Source organism: Zalophus californianus, chromosome 6 (genome assembly GCF_009762305.2).
Source record: "Zalophus californianus isolate mZalCal1 chromosome 6, mZalCal1.pri.v2, whole genome shotgun sequence".
NCBI classification, from domain to species: Eukaryota; Metazoa; Chordata; class Mammalia; order Carnivora; family Otariidae; genus Zalophus; species Zalophus californianus.
Window position 1 is genome coordinate 65,169,024 of NC_045600.1, and position 23,276 is coordinate 65,192,299.

The 23,276-nt window shown below is 36.0% G+C and overlaps 1 protein-coding gene across 5 annotated transcripts in view; it reads right to left on the reverse strand.

Annotated features, from left to right (window-relative positions):
* The window catches only part of G2E3 (G2/M-phase specific E3 ubiquitin protein ligase), a 57,607-nt gene extending 34,647 nt beyond the window's left edge, over positions 1-22,960 (reverse strand). Inside the window, exons 1-4 of one of the 5 annotated variants that reach the window (XM_027570802.1) lie at positions 22,832-22,954; positions 8,085-8,125; positions 2,857-2,954; positions 293-394 (exon numbers count right to left, since the gene is read on the reverse strand). In XM_027570802.1, the coding sequence (XP_027426603.1) occupies positions 293-394; positions 2,857-2,954; positions 8,085-8,121 (237 nt within the window). In that variant the 5' untranslated portion in view covers positions 8,122-8,125; positions 22,832-22,954. Of the gene's footprint in view, positions 1-292; positions 395-2,856; positions 2,955-8,084; positions 8,126-14,196; positions 14,292-22,321; positions 22,413-22,831 lie in introns of those variants that run through there. The other 4 variants (XM_027570804.1, XM_027570803.1, XM_027570805.1 and 1 more) reach the window with 4 other exon arrangements.
* Positions 22,961-23,276: the final 316 nt, after the last annotated feature.

Here is a 23,276-nt window from a genome sequence, read left to right on the forward strand (position 1 = left end):
GAAGTGTGGTCATAATTCGGATGGTAGGAGTGGGTGAAATGATGGATAGGTTGGAACAAAATAAGGAAGTGAAATCAGCACTGTCACATATATTATTCAGGGTTGGTTAACCTCGCTTTTATTTGCAAATACCCAAAAAGTTCTTCTAAAATTTACCTTATTTGACAAAAATAAGCCTTTGAACATAAAATCAAAGTCTTATAAATTTCCAGTAGGGAAACGGATGGAAAAAACTTCCCTAGTATGATCATACTTATAGTATTTAGCGTAATGAGTAAAACAATTTACTTACCAGTTTAGAAGCCCTGTTCACTTCTTTCCTGATGTCTTCTATTAGAAAACCATAAACTCCTTCTTCTTCTTTACCTCTCTGCCAAATTCCACTTGACATCAACTATAAATATATTCTCAGTTAGAAAACAGATCTTAAGAAACTAGTTTGAAATATATATAAATGTAAAATGTGTGAATATATAAATATATATGCGTGTGTTTGTATGTATTAATATACACACACATATAATACATATAATGTTCCAATAAAAAATGGACATAACTTGAATTTCAAGCACCTCTTATCTATAATAGCTATTTTTCATGGTCAAAGTAAGAGGCTACTCACATTCCTTGATTTGGAAGACACTGTACATTAACAGTTCATATAACTAAAGTGGTTTCTAAAAGTATTCCAGGAAATAACAGAAAAAGGAAGAATGCAAGGCAGAAAACATCTGTAATGAAGTTTTAGAAAAAAAGGCGGTAAATACCGAAAGGTGTAAATGTAGTAATAGTAAACACTATGGCAATAATTCAGTTTATCAGTGATATTTCAGGCTAACTTTAAATGTAGCTGGATTCTGAATCATAAAAGGTATATTTATGGAAACCTACTGAATCATGGTTAACATAAATGTTTGAATTTTTAAATATCTTTTAACTTCAGTTTAAATATGTTAAGGAAATATGAATCAAAAAATGCATGGAACTGTGAATAAGAAATCCTGGCTTGCAAACCAGGCTCTGTGTCCAACTTTCTGGAATTTAATGTCCCTCACCTTAAACACAAAAATAAAAACTGTACTAGATTGTCTCAAGTCTCTTTAAGCTCTAACATTCCATTACCATTTATAACATTACTGCATTTTCCTGTTCACAGTGAAATAGAATCTTGTAAGTGTTGAGCCTAGGGTGGGTATGTTTTGAATTATTATACTCATGAATGAAAAACAGAATACAAAGGAAATTTGATCAAATTAAATATATTAAGTAATTCAAAGCTACTTCAAATTTGTGATTAGAGAAGATTATTTTAATCAATATAATATATCCTAGAGAAACAACAAAAAAAGTAGACATTACCTAAGAATTGGTTATGAAAAAAAACCCAATGGCTAATAAAATAGCTCTCCTAATTCTACTGCATAAAAAGTAAAATAAACTCTCAGAAAAATGAAAAGGTTTTCTTTGATGATACAAAATATAAGATTTCCAACTTACAAATAAATTTGGAATGCCAAATTCATGTTCCCTTAAATCTCGGTACAAAGTAATTAGGTTCCTAGACAAGTCTAGAAGTCTAACCCACAGGGTACTTGAGACACAAAACTAGTCTTAGAGAACCACCAAGAAATATGTTAGATGATTTCTCAAGGAAGCATCTAGAGTTTTAACATGGATGCTGGGGTGGGTATAATAATAGATCTACAAATTTGTTGATACTTCTTCCTTTAAGAGACAGGGCCTAATTCCCTTCCCCTTGAATGTGGGCTAGACTTAATGACTCACTTCTAACAAACAGAATAAAGTAAAAGTGACAGTAGTATGTGACTGTGAAGACTAGGTCATATGGTTCTATCTTGGTGTCTTGTCTATCTGTCCCTCCCTCCCTCTTTCATCACTTACTCTGGAAGAAGCCAGATGTCATGCTGTGAGTACCCTACAGAGGTATCCTCTGTAACCAACAGAGGCCTCCTGCCAACAGGGAGTAAGTACTAATGCCAAAAGCCATGTGAGAGAGCCATCAGAGGTGGATCCTCCAGCCCAGTCTAACCTTCATATGACTGAATGCTGGCTGACATCTCACTTGCAACCTCATGAGAGCCCCTGAGCCAGAACTATCCAGTTCAGCCAATACCAGATTCCTGACCCTCAGAAAACGTTTGAGATAATAACTGTCTAAGCTACTAAAATTCAGGATAATTTGTTAAGTGGCAATATATAACTCATACAGTATCAAGAAATATTGTGTCTATTAACTGCAGCCTTGGCAGGCTAAGGCAATGATGGTGCCATTAAGAGCTTAAGGCACAGATTTAGTGAGGTGAAAAGTTGGTGGAGGGAAGGGGAAACAAATGAGAGACTAATTCTCAATATGAAATCACTTTTTCTTTCTTCCGAGTGACCCATAAATTCACCTGTTTCCTTGTCCACAAATATTTACCACCTTTATTTAGAGCTTTTCTTTCTAGGTTGTCTGCAAAATAAAATACTTTCCTTCTCCTCCCTGAACCTTCAAACAACTCTTTTCTGAGATTTATCACTAGCAACAATGGAAACAAGAAAGTGGTAAAAAGATAACTCCCTTAGAGACCTAACCATTTTTTCCTTTTTTCATTTAGCCTCTAAAGAGTTAGGCAAAAATAAACAGATAATGATGACAGGTCTTCCCTCATACATACCAAATAATTTCACAATCTTAGAATTTGATAGATGAAAAACCTGATTTTACGTATAGGCAAAATGAGATCCAGAGAAGCAAAATGACTTATCCAATTCTCAGAAACCAGCCATCAAAATCTAACTGTCTTCTTTAGAAGAGTATCAAATTTCCAGGATTTAATTATAAATTATACTCACCAAACAATAGTAATGTACAGTGAGATTCCATTTCTCATTAGTTTTCTTTTCTCCGTATTTATTAGGACAGTCATCATTTTTTCGACAAAAAACACAAGCTAACAGTGAAAAAAGTAAATAGATATAAAAATATTTTTAAATTTTTTAAATAAAACCTATGGAATTGGAGCTTCTCTCAAGTGATGTATTCAATTCTTTCTGAGAGCAAATCACATTATATTATTATCAGTAACTTAAATTTTTAACACTTATTTCTAAAGCAATAAACATCGTTTTAGACTTTACATTTTTAATTTTAATAATGAATTCCAGTATATAATTAAAATGGCAACTTGTAGGGCAACATCACAGAAAATAATGGATTAGAAACTCCAAAACTCTATCTCCCCACTAAAGCAAAAATTAAGCTGCCAAAAACTGTCAATCAACTTTTCAGAAATTCCGAAATCTAATTTTAAAAACATAACAATTAGGAGAATGCTCCATAAAGAAACAGAATGGTAAATTCTGATGAGCACTTTGTAGCATTTTAACTTACCTGCCTACCATCCCCCACTCTCCAGCTGAGCAATGAATGGCCTTAGGTTCGATGGCCCATTTTGGATTTGTCCAAGAGGAGGTAAAATGGTTTGGATTGTCCAAGAGGAGGTAAAATGGTTTGGATTGTCCAAGAGGAGGTAAAATGAAACTTGTTCTTAAAGAAAAGTGATTGTGTGTTTTGATCTGTGTGGTGGATCCCTGAGGGATGGGCTCAGATGCTTGCCCTTGTTTTGCCTGCCTCAGAACTTTCTCTGTCAAAAGTGTTTAAGACAAATACACTAGATGAAGCAGCTTGGAGTTAAGGGTAAAAGATAGGACAAGCAGGTGACAGACCAAAAGACCTACAAAAGAAGCTGGGAAAAGGAGATATATGGGTAAATAAGGGCTTTGAAAAGCTCCCACAGATAACGGGGAATCTAGAGGACGCACATATGCTCAAGGCTGGATGCATGCTCAGAAAAGACCCCAGAAACCCTAAGCTTTCACCTCTGGCTGATCTTTATGTAAGCCAATATGAAAAAAGACCCCCAAATCAGTAACAATTTTAACCTAAAAGAGCTAGAAAAATGAGAGCATATTAAGCCAAAAGCTAGCAGAAGGAAGGAAAAAATAAACCCTACAGCATAGATAAATGAAATAGAAAAAGAGAATCAATAAAAACCGAAGTTGGTTTTCTGAAAAGATCAACAAAACCGACAAAACTTTAGCCAGACTGACCTAGAAAAAAAGAGTAAATTCAAAACTTAGGGAAAAGCTACAGAAATCAAAACAGTGTTGTAGTGGCATAAGGACAGTGATATAGATCAATAGAGGAAAAGAGGCCAGAAATAAACATATATATCTATGGTCAATTAATTTTGAACAAGAATGCCAAGGTCATTCATTGGGGAAAAACAGTCTCTTCAATAAGTGGTACTAGGACAGCTTGATAGCCACATGCAAGATAATGAAACCTAACCCCTACCTGATACCATATACAAAAATTAAATCAAAACAGATCAAAGATGGGGTGCCTTGGTGGCTCAGTCAGTTAAGTGTCTGACTCTTGATTTTGGCTCAGGTCATGATCTTGGGGTCCTGGGATCATGCCCCATATCAGGCTCTGTGCTCAGCGGGGAGTCTACTTAAGATTCTCTGCCCCTCCGCCTCTCCCCCAGCTCACAGTCTCTCAAATAAATAAATAAATCTTTTAAAAAGCACAACAGATCAAAGACCTAAACATAAGCACCAAAACTAAACTCTTAGAAGAAAATATAGGGGTAAATCTTTATAACCTTGGATTGGCAATGGTTTCTTAGAGATCACATGAAACCAAGGGCAAAAGTAAAAATGAAAAAAAAATAGATAAATTGGACTTCATCTAAGTTTTAAACTTTTATGCAAAGGATACTAAAGAGAGTGGAAAGACAATCTACAGAATGGGAGAATATATTTAGAAACCATATAACTGTTAAAGGTCTAGTGTCCAAAATGCATAAGAAATTCTTATAACTCAACAACAAAACACAAACCAATTTTAAAATGGAGCAAATGATGTGAATAAACATTTTTCCAAAGAAAAAATATAAATAGCCAATAAGCATATTAAAAGATGTTTAATATCATTAATCATCAGGGAAATGCAAATCAAAACCACAATGAGATATCACTTCACATCCATTAGGATGGCTATAATCAAAATGTCAAAAAATAACAAATGTTGGCAAGGATCTGGAAAAATAGGAATCCTCACACACTGCTGGTGGAAATGTAAAATGGTACAATGACTTAGGAAAAATAATTTGACAGTTCTTCAAAAACTTAAACATAGTTACCGTATGACACAACAATTCCACTCTGGGTATATATGCCAAAGAACCGAAAATGGATGTTCAAATACTTGTATACTAATATTTATAGCAGCACTGTTCTCAACAGCCAAAAAGGGAAAACAAACCAAATATGTATCAATGGAAGGATGAATGGATAAATTAATATGTTATATCCATACAATGGAATATTATTCAGCTGTAAAAAGAAATGAAGTACTGATAACTACTACAACATAGATGAGCCTAGAAACATTATGCTAAGTAAAAGAAGCCAAGCACACGAGGTCACATACTATATGACTCCATTTATATAATAGATTACATTATCCAGAATAGGTAAATCCACAGAGACAGACAAAAAAGCAGATTGGTGGCTTCCAGGGACCAAGGAGAAGGGAAATGAAAAGTAACTGCTTAATAGGTAGTTTCCTTTGGGGATGATGAAAATGTTCTGGAACTAGATAGTGGTGATGGTTCCCACTGGCTCCCTGCTGGGCAGGGAGCCTGCTTCTCCCTCTCCCACTCCCTCTGCTTGTGTTCCCTCTCTCGCTGTGTCTCTCTGTCAAATAAATAAATAAAATCTTAAAAAAAAAATGGTGAATTTTATGTTATGTGTACTTTACCATAACAATAATAGTTTTTAAAAGGCAAACTGTAGTCAGGGAGATCTGAGTTAAATCTTGGCACTACACTCTTGCTATGTAACCCTGGACAAGTATAATTAAAAGGGTGTGGAAGGTACATATAACCGAATAGACATTAGTATAATTATCAATCTTTTCTAACTTATGATGTTTACTTATACAGAAAATTTCTAATAAAACAATGAGAAAAACACTAGCTGAAAAGAAAAGACTGAGAATCTCAAGGCAGCAGATGAATACAAGATGAAAGGAGCTTGAATCTCTAAGTGATTGCATGGAGCAGAAACTCCCCATTTGCCCCAACTCCCCTAACCAATCCACACTGAATTGTAACATAAGCCAAGTAATAAACTTTTATTGTGTTAAGCCAGTAGGACCTCAGCATTTACCTATTACAGCAGCTAATCTTATTTACTATTAGCTTAAAATAAAGTCTTATTACTAATTATTTAGCTAATACATGTGATCAAGAATGAATGTTATGCATTGAAACGGTACATTTGTTAACAGACTACTCACAAAATAGATTCTAGGACTGGAAAAAAACATTATGAGCTAATATTTAATGTCGTTAAAATATCTCCCCTATATTTGCCCTCCCTCACTATAGGTTAATGAGATAAGCTGTAACTGAAAGCCCTTTCTTTCCTCAATCTTTCAAAAGATTTCAACTCTCCTTCGTTCTGACCACATCAACTCTAGCAAATTGCCATTTGTTTATTGGACATCTCATACCAGCAGCTCTCATCTTAATTCCTTCATTCCCAGTGCCTATACTCTTAGTTCTAAGCGTGCATGCAGCTATCAAGAGGAAAAGGAATACAAGGAATGAGCTGAGACAATAGAACGGAAGTACTCATGATGAGCAGTGGATGGAGCTGCATTTGCTATTATGCTGTGGACCAGCAGCTTTTCCATTTGTTCCCTTCCTCCCTTCATCCAGATATGGAGGCACTGGATGCAGAACAGACTAGGTTTCAGGCATGCATTTTTATAAGTAGACTGCTTTTGTTTGTATTTGTTGTTTTTGAATTCTAATATTTACAATTCAGTAACATTATTCTGACTTCACTATATTAAATAGATCACCTTCTAACTATGGCAAATGATACTGGCTGTATTAAAATAATGACATGGGGCGCCCAGGTGGCTCAGTCGTTAAGCGTCTGCTGCCTTCGGCTCAGGTCATGGTCCCAGGGTCCTGGGATCAAGTCCCGCATCGGGCTCCCTGCTCCATGGGAAGCCTGCTTCTCCCTCTCCCACTCTCCCTGCTTGTGTTCCCTCTCTCTCTCTCTCTCTCTCTCTCTCTCTCTCTCTCTCTCTCTCTCTGTCAAATAAATAAATAAATAAATCTTAAAAAAATAAAATAATGACATACACACATATAAGTAAAAAAATTGAATCAATCTTAGGAAAAATACTAAGTAAATAATAGTAAAGGTAGTATTTGCAGTCTACAAATACATGAAGTAGACCATGAATTACTAAGTTTCAGAACAATTAGCACAGTGGATAGAAGTCTGTAAGTAAAAGCAGAAAAGCAAAGTAGAGGGAGGATTAAGAGCAAATTTCCTTATCCAACATGATGTGGTGTTAACAGATATTCTCTATCAGTGATGGTCAAGATAGAGTTTTAAGTATATTTTAATTTGTGAGGGAATCAAAAAATAAATCTTAAAAAGGGTAGATGAGGGGAGTAGTGGCAGAAGAATATAAATTAACAATTTAAATTTCTCATTTTCCATGGTAGCAAAACTATACTGTTAAAACTAATAAATGAAGAAATCAACAACTAAAAGCAAAGGTCTCTGAATCTATTTTAGATTGTTATGAGCACCTACAGGTAAGTTTTCCTTTTCATGTTAAGTTCTGTGTATTGTTTAAAATGGCCTTGCCTGTATTTTTCCTTATATAAGAAAAAGTCATACAAAAAGATGAAAAAAATTGTTTATCAAATAAACAGTGCTGTTTCATTCAGATACAAAGCATACCTGATAAAATTTGGCAAATTGTCCTCTTACAGATTTTTGTTGAAATGAATACATGTAATGTATTCATTTCAAAATGTATACATGTTTTCGTATACAGATGTGTGAACAAAAGCATGGATCAGCGAACTCATTCCTATATTTTGAGCCAGCATTCTAAAAAGTCTTATTGTAATAAAAAAGCAAGAGTAAAATATCTTAATATTTTAAATTATATTTGAAAATGTTTTAAGTATTTTACTTACCAAGATTCTGTGAGGTACCAGGTTTATTTTCATTCATTTTACTAGGAAAAATAAGAACATACAATACAGCCATCTTAATTTCTAAAGTTTCAAGTTATCAACTTTAATAAAATTTAGTCACTGAATAATTACAAATAAGTTGCATAATTATTTCTTTCTCTGGTACTTAATTTTCTCACCTTTCACATATCTAAAACCATTAGTTTTCAACAAGCATGTTAAAGTCTGGGAACAGTGTTAAAATCAGAGGGAATGTTTTTTAGTTGTCAAGAAGATTAAGATGACTACTGTCATTTAGTGGAAAGAGGTCAGGATTGCAGGATAACCTGTAATGCACCAAAAAGACCTGTATACCAAATAGTCTAGACTTCCAAATTTCCAGCTGGATGTTTGAATAGGTTAAAAACACTGTAATTACATTAACCTAGAACCTAAGCCCATTTGACACATAAACACAAAGTCTTTTTTTCCTTGCTATTTTAGAAAATGAATTATTTTCAAACTACAACTTCTATGTAAGTCAAGAAAATTTGTATTTTATTTTTGTTTATAACTTTATCAAGAATTGTTCATTATTTAGGGAAAAAAGTCACATCATCAATAGCAATGCCAGTGAGTAGCCTACAAAACAATCCTTATCAAGCTATATTTGTGAATTGCATTTGCAGGGATTCTTCACAGAGCTGCAAGCATCTGACTGCCATATCACATCTTCTAGTAAAATGTTCAACCTTGTGCATTCTGAAAGACATTGATCTGCCTCTGTTTCCTCACTCCCTACTCGTTAACAAAGTTACTTACATTCACTACTGAAACATACCTTTTTGTTCTCTAGTTTGAAAAGATCAGAAGATTATCTTAACATCAAAGTTTCACTTTACCAAAAATATATAAACAGCCTACTTAAAATGTTACGAGATTCAAATAGATAATGTATGTGTGAGCTCTCGGAATTTAAGTAGAAAAGAATAAACTTAAAAATGCTACTAGGTAAATGTAATCTCATTTTAGTTTTCAAACCAATGCTCAGAGAAGTTAAACAGCTGTCCAAAGTCAGAGCTAGTTGAGTGGAAATAGAATAACCCATTACTGAGTGACTATACCACTTTACATGAAAATAATAAAAGAGTATAATAAATAACACAGAATATTAAATGTCAAAGGAAGGATAAAAACCCCCTACAAAGATTACTATCAAATTCCATCAATGCTTTTTTAGAATTTGGAATTTATATTTCATACTGATTGTAAGAACTGTTTTGGGTTTAAACACTGATTTTCTCATATCATTTTTGTGTTTTTATAAAAAGTCACAGACCAAATTTGGGTCATTTTGTCTCCAAGCCTTCGGTATTTCCTGGTTCTTCCTTACAAAAAATCACATGTGCCATTGAGATTGGTAGGTTTTTTTTTCTTTTTTAAGGTTTTCTTTTTTTTTAAACATTTTATTTATTTGAGAGAGACAGTGAGAGAGGGAACACAAGCAAGGGGAGTGGGAGAGGGAGAAGCAGGCTTCCTGCGGAGCAGGGAGCCGGATCGATCCCAGGACCCTGGGATCATGACCTGAGCCAAAGGCAGACGCTTAATGACTGAGCCACCCAGGCGCCCTGAGATTGGTAGTTCTTAAAAGAATCCATAAAACAACTAAAGAGCCCCGTGTTAAGCAGTCTTTGCAATTAAGTAGGTCCAGCCTATCTTTCCCATCTCCTCCCCACAACCATTAATGCAACGTTAAAGTAGTATTTTAGTGTTTTCTAGGGGCACCTGGGTGGCTCAGTTAAGCATCTGCCTTCGGCTCAGGTCATGATCCCAGGGTCCTGGGATTGAGCCCCACATCGGGCTCTCTGCTCAGTGGGGAGTCTGCTTCTCTCTCTCCCCACCTGCCCATCTACCCCACTCATGCTCTCTCTTGCTTTCTCTCAAATTAATAAATTAAATATATTAAAAAAAGTGTTTTCTATTTTTTTTTTTTTAAGAAGCACAGATTTTACTCTACAGGCATATGACAACACTTTTGATGTTTATACATGTTCATACAATGACTGCAGACTGCCCCACTAGCCAGACTGACTAAGGATCACAACCTGATTTTAAAACATGCTAAAAGATGTATGGAGATAGGGGTCCATCTTAAAACCGATGAAATACAATAAATATGAAGATTAAATGCCTCTTTTATTAGGACTTCTTTATAATTCAACTTCTTTTTCCAGTTATATTTTTTTATTAGTTTCAGAGGTAGAATTTAGTGATTCATTGGTTGCATATAACACCCAATGTTCATTACAAGTGCCCACCTTAATTTAATGCCCATCACCCAATTATCTCTTCCCCCCACCCACCTCCCCTCCAGCAACCCTTAATTTATTTCCTAAAGTTCAGCCTCTATAATTCAACTTCTGACGAATTCTGCATAAAAATCTATTCACATATAAGTACGTTTATTCCATAAACATATAACTGTAGTTCACGTAGAGTAAACATAAAAATTTTAATTTATAAATGATGCTTAATCAAATCCAACAACATAGATTTATATTCGAGATCCACTCTCTCCAGTTTATAATTCCTACCTTCTCCCCTCTGTGGGTAAATTGCAACTATCTTTTTTTTACTTTTAGATTTATTGTAATTCAGAATAATGATTGAGGTCCACAACACAATTATAATAAAGATATTTAAAATTCTCTCAATGACCTTAAAGCAAACATTAATCACATATTACTTTGTATTATGTTTACTTCAATTTTTTTAATTCTTCAGCTACGCTGGCAAATTCCCCGAGGGTAAAATTCCTGTATCATTCAGCACAGTGCTAATAAATATTTGAATATGACTGATACATAGTCCAGAGATAATGATATGACGAGCAAGGTTCTAGACTACATTTTCTATGTGGCTACATCTTCTCTTCCTCTTCCCCTTCCCACTGCAAGGACCCAAGGCATCTCTTGGTGGACAGTGTGATGAAGTTCTGTTGAGATCTTTATAACATATATAACTATGTTACCTTAAGAAAAAAGGTGTCTGAATTTTTTGTTATTACTAGTCTCAAAACTCTGCACTAAAACAAGAGCTTTCTCATAGTTACAAATAAATGTAAAAGAATTAAAAGTGAACCAATCTCACATGACACACACACACACACACACACACACACACACACACACACAGAGTATCATAGAGTATGTAGAGAACCATGCTGAAAAGCCTCCAAATGTCATAGGCTATAAGCTGACCATAAGATCTCCAATGCTAGCAAAACATGTATGGGAAAGATTTTTCCTATGTATGCCAATATCTAATAAACACTTTATGTAGTTTTTCAAAGTATATTAATATACACAATTCCACATAGACCAATGGAACAAAACTAGAAAGCCTAGAAATAGATCTTTTTCCAGTCATTTGATTTGCAACAAAGGTAACAAAGCAATCAATGGGGAAAAGTCTTTTCAACAAACAGTGCTGGAAAAAGTGGATATCCATATGGAAAACAAATGAACAAATGAACCTTGATCTATACTTCACACCATGAAAATATTAATTCCAAGTGGATCATAGACCTAACTGTATAAGCTACAACTACAAAAGTTTTAACAGAAAAAGTAATAAATTTTACTACATAAAAATTAAAAGCTTCCACTCATCAAAATATATGACCAAAAAAGTAAATATATATGCCACCGTAAAAGATGTGTCTGACAAAGCTTTGTACCTAGAATATATAAAGAACTCCTACAACTCAACAAATACAAAGCTAACAATCCAATACAAAAAAAAAAAAGGGCAGGGCACCTGCGTGGCTCAGTCGTTAAGCATCTGCCTTCAGCTCGGGTCATGGTCCCAGGGTCCTGGGATCGAGCCTCCATGCTCTGTGGGAAGCCTGCTTCTCCCTCTCCCACTCCCCCTGCCTGTGTTTCCTCTCTCGCTGTGTCTGTCTCTGTCAAATAATAAAACCTTAAAAAAAATTTTAAAAAAAGGCAAAAGACATGAATGGACACTTCATGAAGGAAGATATGTGAATGGTTAATAAACACAGGAGAAGATGTTCAACATCATTTGTAATTAGGATAATAAAGATTAAAACCAAGGCCCTGCTGGCTGACTCAGTTGGTAGAGCATGTAACTCTTGATTTCAGGGCTCTAAGTTTGAGCCCCAACATTGGGTATAGAGATTACTTGAAAATAAAATCTTAAAAAAAAAGTTAAAACCACTATGACAGACCACTTCATACCCACAATAACGGTTAAGATTAAGAAGACTATCAACACCAAACATTGGAAAGGATATGAATCAACTGAGAAAATCATATAAATTGTTGGAGGAAATGTAAAAGTGTTAAACAGATACCCATACACTAGCCATTGATGCAGGAATTTCACATCTAGTTATTTATCCAAGAAAAATAAAAACATATACAGACAGAAACCTTATGCAAGAATGTTCATAGTAGCCTTCTTCATGATACTCCAAAGCTGAAAACCCACTAGTTCACCACTAAGAAAATGGATAAACTAATTGCAATTTATTGATAAAATACACTACTGCTTAACAATAGGGGCGCCTGGGTGGCTCAGTCCATTGGGCATCTGCCTTTGGCTCAGGTCATGATCTCAGGGTCCTGGGATGGAGCTCTGCATCAAGGTCGCTGCTCAGCAGGAAGCCTGCTTCTCCTTCTCCCTCCACCCTCCACCCCCCACCCCATGCTCACACTCTCTCTCCCCCCAAATAAATAAATAAAATCTTCAAAAAAAACTACTACTTAGCAATAAAAACGTAGGAAGTGCTGCAAGATGCAAAAAAAAAAAAAAAAAACCACAAATGAACTTCACAGATATTATGCTGAGTAAAAGAAACTACATACCATTCATATTTACATTATTCCATTCATAAGGCGTTCTGAGGCTGGCAAAATTAATCCACCATGAAAATATCAGAACAGTGCTTATCTCTCAGTCAGAGAAATGACTGGAAAAGGACATGAGGAAACTTTCTGAAATATCCTACTTTTGCTAAGAGGATCTAAGTCAGTAACTGATAGATCCTTAGAAGGATCTAAGTCAGTAATTGAGAAGAAATCTCAATTTCCAACAAAGATACAGAGCTATAGATATGGGCTTTCTGAACACAACATTCCTCCTTCCTCTTAATTTTGTAGCTTTCAAGGAAACAACACCATAGGTCCACTGTGTAGTCCAGATCGATTGCTGACTCCTTTAGTTTACACACAGCCCTGGCTTTGCCTGATCTTATCAAAACACTAGTTCATTTAAATTTCACCTAAATGCCACCCTTCTCCAAAATCCTTCAAGAAATTGTTTTACCCTTTGTTTGGTGAGAAGCCCTGTGGTTCCTCTGGTCTGCAATCTCTCTCACTGCAATGAGTTAATAAACCTAACTTTATCACATTACAGGTTTATCTCTGGTGGTTTTAGGCTGACTTTTAGGTCACAAAACAATTGCTGAATATTATTCAGGAGTTCTGTATACTATTCTTGTAACTTTTCTCTAAGTTTAAAATTATATCAAAATTAAAAGCTATCCCCAAATTGGATTTTTAAAGATAGCACACAATTCATACTTTTGACCAGTTGACATTAGCCTTCTTCTTAATCCCGACCTGAAATAAAACTTTTTTCTAAATCCTGATTGATGATCACTTTATTTCAGTCTCCAAAACTTTAGCAAAAAAAGAAAGAAAGAAAGAAAGAGGGGCACCTGGGTGGCTCAGGTCATGATCCTGGAGTCCTGGGATGAGCGGCTGGCTCTCTGCTCAGCAGGGAGCCTGGTTCCCCCTGTCCTTCAGCCCCTCCCCACCATGCTCGCACTCTCTCTCTCAAATAAAATCTTAAAAAAAAGACTATTCATATATTTTTAATTGATTTTATCATTTGTTCTCCTTCCAGTGTATGAACTTTGAAACTTCCTAAGTAGAAGGAGGAAAATGTTATGTAAATATATGTCTCAATAACAGCCCAAGTCTTAACAGACTTGGTGTTCTAAATAATAGCAAACTATTCTCTCCTTCCTTGAGACGCCATGAACAATTTAATGAAGAGTTCCAAGAAGCCACTGTCAAAAAGTATCTGAGTCTCTTCCACTGCTTACCTCCACTTGGCCAATTAGTGACACTCCTCCCTTCAAAAGATGAAGCCTGATTTCCCTCTCCTTGATTGTGGCCATGCTTAGTAACTTGCTTCTACCAAAAAGGCTGGCAGAAATGACAATGTATGACTAGGTCATAAAAGTCACCGTGACTTCCTCCTTACACTCTATCATGGAGGAAGCTAGCTGCCAGGTCATAAAGACTTTGAAGATGATCCTTGGAAAAGCCTACTTAAGCAAGAGTGAGCCATTTTAGAAGCAAATCCTTCAACCCCAGTTAAGCCTTCATATAACTGAACACTAGCTAACAAACTGAGAGCAACTTCATGGGAGACCCTAAACCAGAACCACACAGCTAAGCTGCTCCCAAATTTCTGACCCACAGAAACTGTCAAGATAATGTTTGTTGTTCTAAGTCACAAAGTTTTGGGCTGATTTGTTACACAGCAACAGATAACTAATACAATAAAGTAAGCCAAATTCCCTCTTGTTACAGCAGGATAGCTATTCTAAAAGTTTTTTCGTGAGATTTTTTAGGATTTTCAATATATGATTGTGTCATCTGCAAATAGACAATTTTACTTCCTCCTTTCTGGTTTGGATGCCTTTTATTTCTTTTTCTTGCCTGACTGCTCAGGCTAGGAATTCCAGCCATGTTACATAGGAATGGTGATAGTGGGCACCCCTGTTCTATTCCTGATCTTACAGGAAAAGCTTTCAACCTTTCACTGCTGAGTATGTTAGCTGTGGGCTTGTTATGTTTGGCCTTTAATATGTTGAGATATGTTCCTTCTGTACCCAATTTGAGAATTTTTATCATGAAAGGATGTTGAATTTTCTTAAATGCTTTATCTGGATCTATTGATATGACCGTTTGATGTTTATTTCTCATTCTATTAATCTGATATGTCACATTCACTAATTTGCATAGGTTGACCATCCTTGCATCTGGAATGAATTCCATTCGATCATGGTGTATGATCCTTTTTTTAAAAATTGAAGTATAGTTGACATACAATATTAATTTCACATGTACAACAGTGATTCAACATTTACAAACATTACAAAATACTCATCAAAATAAATCGTTACTATTTCTCACCATATAAAGTTATTACAATATTATTGACTATATTTCCTATACTGTACTTTTCATCCCCCATGACTTATTTATTTTATAATTATAAGTTTGTACCTCTTAATCCTCTTCACCTATTTTACCCATTCCCTCCCATACCCCTCTGCTTTGGCAACCATCAGTTTGTTCTTTGTATTTGTTCTTTGTATTTATGAGTCTGTTTCTGATTTTTTGGTTTTTATTTATTCATTTTGTTTTTTAGATTCCACATATAAGTGAAATCATATGGTATTTGTCTAACTTATTTCACTTAGCATAATACCCTCTAGATCCATCCATGTTGTCACAAATGGCAAGATTTCATCTTTTATGCCTGAGTAATATTCCGTGTAAATACACACACACCATATCTTCTTTACCTATTCATTTATAGAGGGACACTTGGGTTGCTTCCACATCTTTTAAATAATGCAATAAACATAGGGATACAGGTATCTTTTGGAATCAAGTGTTTTCATTTTCTTCAGGTAAATATCCTGATGTGGAAATAGTGGATTATGTGGTATCATGATCATTTAATGTGCTGTTAAATTTGGTTTGATAGTATCTTGTTGAGAATTTTTTCATCTACACTCAACAGGGATATTGGCCCGTAGTTTTCTTTTCTTGTAGTGTCGTTACCTGGCTTTGGTATCAGGGTAATGCTGGCCTCCTAAAATGAGGTTGGGAGTTGAATATATAGTTTAGAAAAGAAATACAAGGCCAACAAACAAATGAAAGAAAGAAAGCTGGAAAAAAAACCCACAAAACTGCGGAGTATCCCTCCACATATGAATTTCAAGGAACCCTCGACAGTCAAAACCAAAAAATAAAAAGTGAATGATTTATACTTCCTAATTTGGACACTTACCACTACAGCTATAGTAACTGAAAAAGGTTAGTACTGGCATGAGTATAAACATATAGATCAATTTGAAAAGAGTACAGAAATAAAGCTGTAAGTCTGTGATCAACTAATTTTTGACAAGGGTGCCATGACTATTCAATAGGGAAAGAACAGTCTGTTCAACAAATGGTGCTGGGACAAATGGGTAGCCACAGGCAAAGCAATGAAGTTGGATCCCTATCTTGCACTAGATGCAAAAATTAACTCAAAAAACAGATTGAAGACTTAATATGTAAGAGCAAAAACTATAAAAATCTTAGAGGGAAACATAGGGTTATGTAAATCTTTCTGACCTTGGATTTGGCAACGATTTCTTATATATGACACCAAAACCATAAGCAAAAAAACAAAACAAATAATTTGGACTACACAATCAAGAGAGTCAAAAGACAATCCATAAAATGGGAGAAAATATTTGAAAATCATGTATCTGATAAAGAGCAAGTATCCAGAAATATTTAAGAAACTTAGAACTCAACAACAAAATGACAACCAAATTTAAAAACAGGCAAATGGTCTGAATAGACATTTCTCCAAAGAAACTATTTATACGATCAACAAGCACCTAAAGAGATGCTCAACATCATTAGTCATTAGGAATATGCAAATTAAAACAACGAGATACCACTTGATGCCCACTCAAGTGAGTATAATTTAAAAACCAAGAATATAGAGGGGTGCCTGGGTGGCTCAGTCAGTTAAGTATCTGCCTTCGGCTCAGGTCATGATTCCAGGGTCAGCAGGGAGCCTGCTTCTCCCTCTCCCTCTGCCTGTCACTCCCCCTGCTTTTGCTGTCTCTCTCTCTCTGTCAAATAAATAAAATCTTTTTAAAAATTTTTTTTAAAAAAGCAAGAATAGAGAGAAATTGGAAACCTCATACATTGCTAATGGGAATGTAAAATGGAGAACCTACTATGGAAAATAGTCTGGCAGATGCTCAACACATCACATGTAGAACTACCATATCACCCAGTAATTAAATTAAACAAGTAAATCCACAACCACAGTTGGAGACTTTAACACCTCTCTATCAGAAATGGACAGATCCAGTAGGCAAAAAATCAGTAAGGAACTGATTTGATAGTTGAACTGAACATCATGAAACTAGATATAATGGACTACTTTATCCAAAAACAGCAAAATGCAGATTCTTCTCGAGCTTACATAGAGCATTTGCCAAGAAAGACCATATACTAGGCCATAAAAAAGTCCTTAACAAATTTAAAATCGAAATCATACAATGTCTGCTCTCAGACCACAATGGAATTAAACTAGAAATCAATAACAGAAAGACAGCTGAGAAATCTGAAAAATATGTGGAGATTAAATAACACATTTTTAAAAAACACAAGAGTAAAAAAGATCTCAAAAGAAAATACAAAATATTTTGAACTAAATGAAAATGAAAACACAACTCATTAAAATTGAGGGATGCTGTCAAAGCAGGGCTTAAAGGGAAATTTAGATCACTGAATGCATATATTAGAAAAGATCTAAAATGAGTCATCTAAGTTTCTACTGTAGGAAACTATAAAAAGAGTAAATTAAATCCAAATTAAGTAGAAGAAAATAAGTAATGAGAATTAGAGCAGAAATCAATGAAATTGAAAACAAGAAATCAATAGAGAAAATAAACAAAACCAAAGCTGGTTCTTTGGAAAGATCAATAAAGTCAGTAAGACTCTAGACAGGCTAAGAAAAAAATCAGAGAGGACACAAATTACTAATACCAGAAATTAAAGAAGGGATATCATTACAGATCCTAAGGACATTAAAAATATAATAAAGGAGGGATGGCTGGGTGGCTCAGTTGGATAAGCATCTACCTTCGGCTCAGGTCACAATCCCAGGGTCCTGGGATGGAGTCCCACATTGGACTCCTTGCTTGGCAGGGAGCCTGCTTCTTCCTCTGCCGGCCACTCCCCCTGCTTGTGCTCGCACTCTCTCTCTCTGACAAATAAAATCTTTAAAAAATATATATATAATAAAGGAATATCATGAACTCTATGCACACAAATTTGATAATCTAGATGAAATGGGCCAATTCCTTAAAAGGCACAATTTGCCAAAACTCAAAGAAAAATAAACAATGAATAGGACTGTATCAGAGAAACTGAATCAGTAATCAATAACCTTCCCAAACAGAAAGCACCAGGCCCAGATAGGTTCACCGGCAAATCCTACCAAATGTTTAAGGAAGAAATTATACCAGTTCTCTACAACCTCTTTCAGAAGATAGAAGCAGAAGGAATACTTCCTAGCTTATTCTGTCATCATTACCCTCATACCAATGTCAAAGACACTGCAAAAGAATTTCAGACCATTATTTCTCATAGATGCAAAAAACCTCAACAAAATATTAGCAAATCAAGTCTAACAACTTATTTAAAAAATTATACACCACAACCAAGTGGGATTTACCTCAGTTATGCAATCAAGCTCCTCAAGTATTTACCCAAAGGAAGTCAAAACTTATGTCCACACCAAAATGTTCACATGTTCACAGCACCTTTATTGACAATTGCCAAACCTTGGAAGCAACTAAGATGTCCTTCAGTAGATGAATGGATAAACTATGGATGATCCAGACAAACTATGGATCATCCAGACACAGAAGAAATGAGCTATCAAGCTCATTGAGAAAGTTTTCAAGAGAAAACTTAAATGCATAGTACAAAGTGAAAGAAGGCAATCTGAAAAGGCTATAAACCGTATGATTCCAATTATATAATATTCTGGAAAAGGCACAACTCTGAAGACAGTAAAAAGATCAGTGGTTGGGAAAGGTGGAGTGTAGAGGATCTTTACAACAGTGAAAATACTCTGTATGATATCATAATGATGGACACTTGTCATCATCTATTTGTCCAAACCCAAACAATGTACAAAATCAAAAGTGAACTGTAATTTCAACTATGAACTTTGAGTGCTTATCATGTGTCAATGTAGGTTCAACGATTTCAACAAATGTACCACTCTAGTGGGGTATGTAGATAATGGGAGAGGCTAGGCATGTGGGGGGGAATCACTATTATCCTCCCCTCATTTTTGCTATGAAACTAAAATTGCTCTAAAAAAATAGTCTTAACAACAAAAGGAAAAGCAATAAAGTTATAAGCTTTACTGACTGTTATAACTAATCTCTGGAAAACAGGTTGCCCTACCCCACTGTGATCTCAGCAATATAAAGACCCTTCTGGCTTGGCTCCAGTAGTTTTTGGTATCCCAATTCCAAAATTCAAGAAGAAATAATGTGAATGGCCTAGACATTCAGCTCTTATTCATTCATGTATCTGGTACTTCTTTGGCTGGAGAAGGTGTGTGGAATGGGAGCATATTAGGATCATAAGCTCCTTAGACCAAACCCTACCCAATGGTCTTTAGAGTGATGTCCCTGTATTTTTGGGCAGCTTTTTAAAGAAAAGGTTATGGGCAAAGAGATAAGTAACAGCTATTCAAACTCAAAAGGAAAGGCAAATTTTGCTGTTTTTTAACTCCCCAATATTTTCTTAATTTAGAACTGAATTAACATAGAAATGAATACTTATGTATGTACTTCCCTATTATTATCTAATTACACTAAACATATATTATTCTTGTAATAAAAAAATTCCACCAGGAGAAAATGGTGGAAAAAAAACTTTTTTTTAAGTTACTATATCTTTTGGTACCTAGTTTCTTCATCTTAACATGGGGATAATAATAAAAGTGAGAAAAGTGAGATTAAGTGAGAAAATATGTATAAAGCATCTGGAGTTCTGTGAATGTTAGTAAATATTACTCGTAATTTTTTACCACTTGAAATGTCTTCTGAACCTACAATTTCTATACATATTTTTCTGTATTTGTGAAATTTACAAACCATATGGTATCACTAATATCTCTACTAAGCTATCCAGAATTACATTCTATCACTTCAGAAAAAAAGTAAAAAAAAAAACAAAACCAAAAAAAACTTCCTCAGCATTTAACAAGACACAATGTGTTAAATTGTTAAGATAACAAGCACTGGTTGGACATATACAGTTTCAGAGTACAAGGACACTCACTGTTCTGTACCCAGAACTGCAGATATAAAGACAAAGGGGACAAGAGCTCTCAGTCTAGTGCTACGTTTCCAACTAAATTGCACAGAGGAAGAAGGCCGCCTGGGGAAGTCTCGGAAAGTATTGGAAACCCACTGGGTAAAATCTTAAAGGGACCTAAAAAAGTTGATGGCTAAGTACATATAAAAATGAGAGAACAGATTTGGACAACGGTACTAGTACAGATAGAACATCACAGGTTGGAAAAGAGTGGTAGAATATTATGAAGCTGATGCTTGCAAAGAGAGGTTGGAACCAGATTGACAAGGGCTTTGTAAAAAAATGAAAAAGTTGATAAATCTGAATTATATGTGGTAGACAAAGAGGAGTCATCAGAGATTTTTAAGAGGCAATAATTGAAAGGATAGACTGCAGAGAGAGGCAGGAAGCATTATTTAAAATAATAATAATGACATAAAAAAGAAGCATGAACTTTCTAATTAAATCTAGTTTTTGAACCTGGTTCAAACATTTTGGTACTTGTGTGAGAACTGAACCCTCTTAGCCTCCGTTTACTTATATGAAAATAGTAAATATTGCAGTGCTATATGTGAAGATTGAGATAATGTACGTAATGTGGTTTGTACAATGCTCAGTAACTCAATATAATCGGAGATATAGGTATCATTTACTATGTGCCACACACTAAGATTTTTATATGTGTTGAGTCATTTGACTCTCACAATAATCCTTCAAGATAGGTATTGTTATTATCCCATTAACACAGGTCAGGGATTTGAAGCACAGAAAGGTAAAGCAGCTTGCTTGGGTCATACAACTACCAACTGGTGGAGATGAAATTTTGAACCGAGGCAATCTGACTCCAGCTGCGTGCCCTTAACAGTATATTATAATGCCTCTCGAGGAAAGATCAAGTCAGTGCCCTTAAAACTCCGTCAGGGTGCTCCTGGGTAGAGCAGTTGGTTGGGCTGCAGACTCGGTTTCTGTTCAGGTGGTGATCTCATGGTTTGGGAGATGGAGCACCACAGGCTCTGCACTGGGCATGGAGTCTGCTTGGGACTTTCTCTCTCCCTCTCTCTCAAGTAGATAAATCTTTAATTTTGAAGTGTAGGAATCAGCACTTAACAAACCCTTCAAGGTAATGTGTACAGAAGAAAATTTGAAATTCACTGATGATTTAGGTAGATAGAGCAAAAATAAATGAAAAAAGTCCAGGTAAGGACAAGAAACCTATTAAAATGTAGAGACTAATTTTTTTTAAATTACTATTTGCTGGTAGCGCGCATAAAATGAGCGGAACAGCTGTCTGCAATTCTTAGGAAAGTACAGCTAATGTCTTTGCTGCTATCTTACACAAATGTTTAAATTTCAACAATCATAAATACTGAATATTTAAATCTATTTTTCCTGGCTAATAATGAAACAAAAGTTCACTAGCAGGGATGGGAGAGTAGGAGCAGCAATAGATGAAGAAATGTCTATTTTTAAAAAGATATTTATGCATTTTTATGGTATGATACCCTGGTGTTAAAATCTTAAAAGGAACATAAAATACCGGTTCCTATAAAACAACACAGTATTAGTCTGACAGTGTTCAATAAGGCAAGATCGAAAATTTCTATACATTTAAACTCATTTATATTTTAGATGTAGGGTACACATTTAAACTATTCCAGAAGAAGGCAGACTTTGCTACGGGGTTAAACAGCGTTTGTTATTTGAGGTAGTTCATCACTAAAATTAATAAAGCAAACAACAAAAAAACAAAACAAAGAAAACCCAATTCCGGAAACATTAGTAGAGTGTTTCCATAATGACTCCACAATAACCCACTTGGCCAATGAATGAAGGAGGCGAAAGGGCAGATCTGTGGAACTAGCTAAACCTTATCCCTATTGTTAGCAAACTAAGACCTTTATGAATTACCGCTGTTACTACAGTCAGTTTAAATGAGCAAGAGTCTCGGATTTTTGCGGTACAAGAAAAATGTCAATCGTGAAAGAAAAATATCCGGGTTTTAAATACAAAGGATACTCAGATTTCAGTTTAAATCCCCACCGGGCATTTCAAAGACTGTCATTTCCCTGCGGTCCAGAGTAATAAAGACGACTCTGAGTATCACTCTTAGGAGGAACCCCAAGCCACGTACAGTATCTCCTCATTCTAAACCTGCCCCCAACCTTCCATCTTTAATAAAGGAAGATTCTTTTTACCTGTAGTAACGCTTTCGCAATTAGATCTAACTACTGTTACAGCTTCAGCATTCGAGTCCAATTGGCGGAAATACTAAACTGTGTTTACCAGAACGTCAGATTAAACAAGGCTTAATCTCGGGGGCGGGTGGCCTCGGAATCCTAAATACTCAGAGTCGGCTCGTGTGCGCCGGCCCGGGAGACGCTCCCCAGCGCCCCGACTTCCCAGTCTTCAAGCCCAACCCCACCACCCGACACCCCCAAAGGCACTCCGAGGCCTCCGCTACACTGTCCCGCCTCTCGACCCCTGTCCCCTCCGACGGTCCGAATCCCCTCCCTGGAATACTCAGTTTTTTCCCAATCTCCATTCACTCACCAAGGCGCGTTGGGCAGAAGTTCCAGAATGGTCGTGTCACTTTTCCCTTCTTCCGCGGAGCCGCAAAGCCGACCGCGAGCAGCCCCATCCAACGGCCCACAAGATTCAAATTCGTCCACTTCCGCCTGCAATCCGGAAGGTGCGCTAAGTTCCGCCCCCCGTGAGGCGCGGCCCGCGGCAACGCGGGACGTGGGGGAAGGACGAAGTACGCCGGGCTCTTCTCGGAAGGAGCGCGATCTCTGTTGTGCTGCCTGCGCTTCAGTGTCTTTTGTCTGTGTTCTTACTTCACAGGTCACAGGAAGAGCAGGCGCAGAGTCGGTGTCTCTGCCCGGTGACTCTTGAGAGGATCCTCTTGTTTCTGAAATGGACAGAGACGGCGCTGAAGTTTCATTCCTTCAAGGACTGGAGAGAATAAAAGCACTAATGGGGCCCTGACGGTTTTACT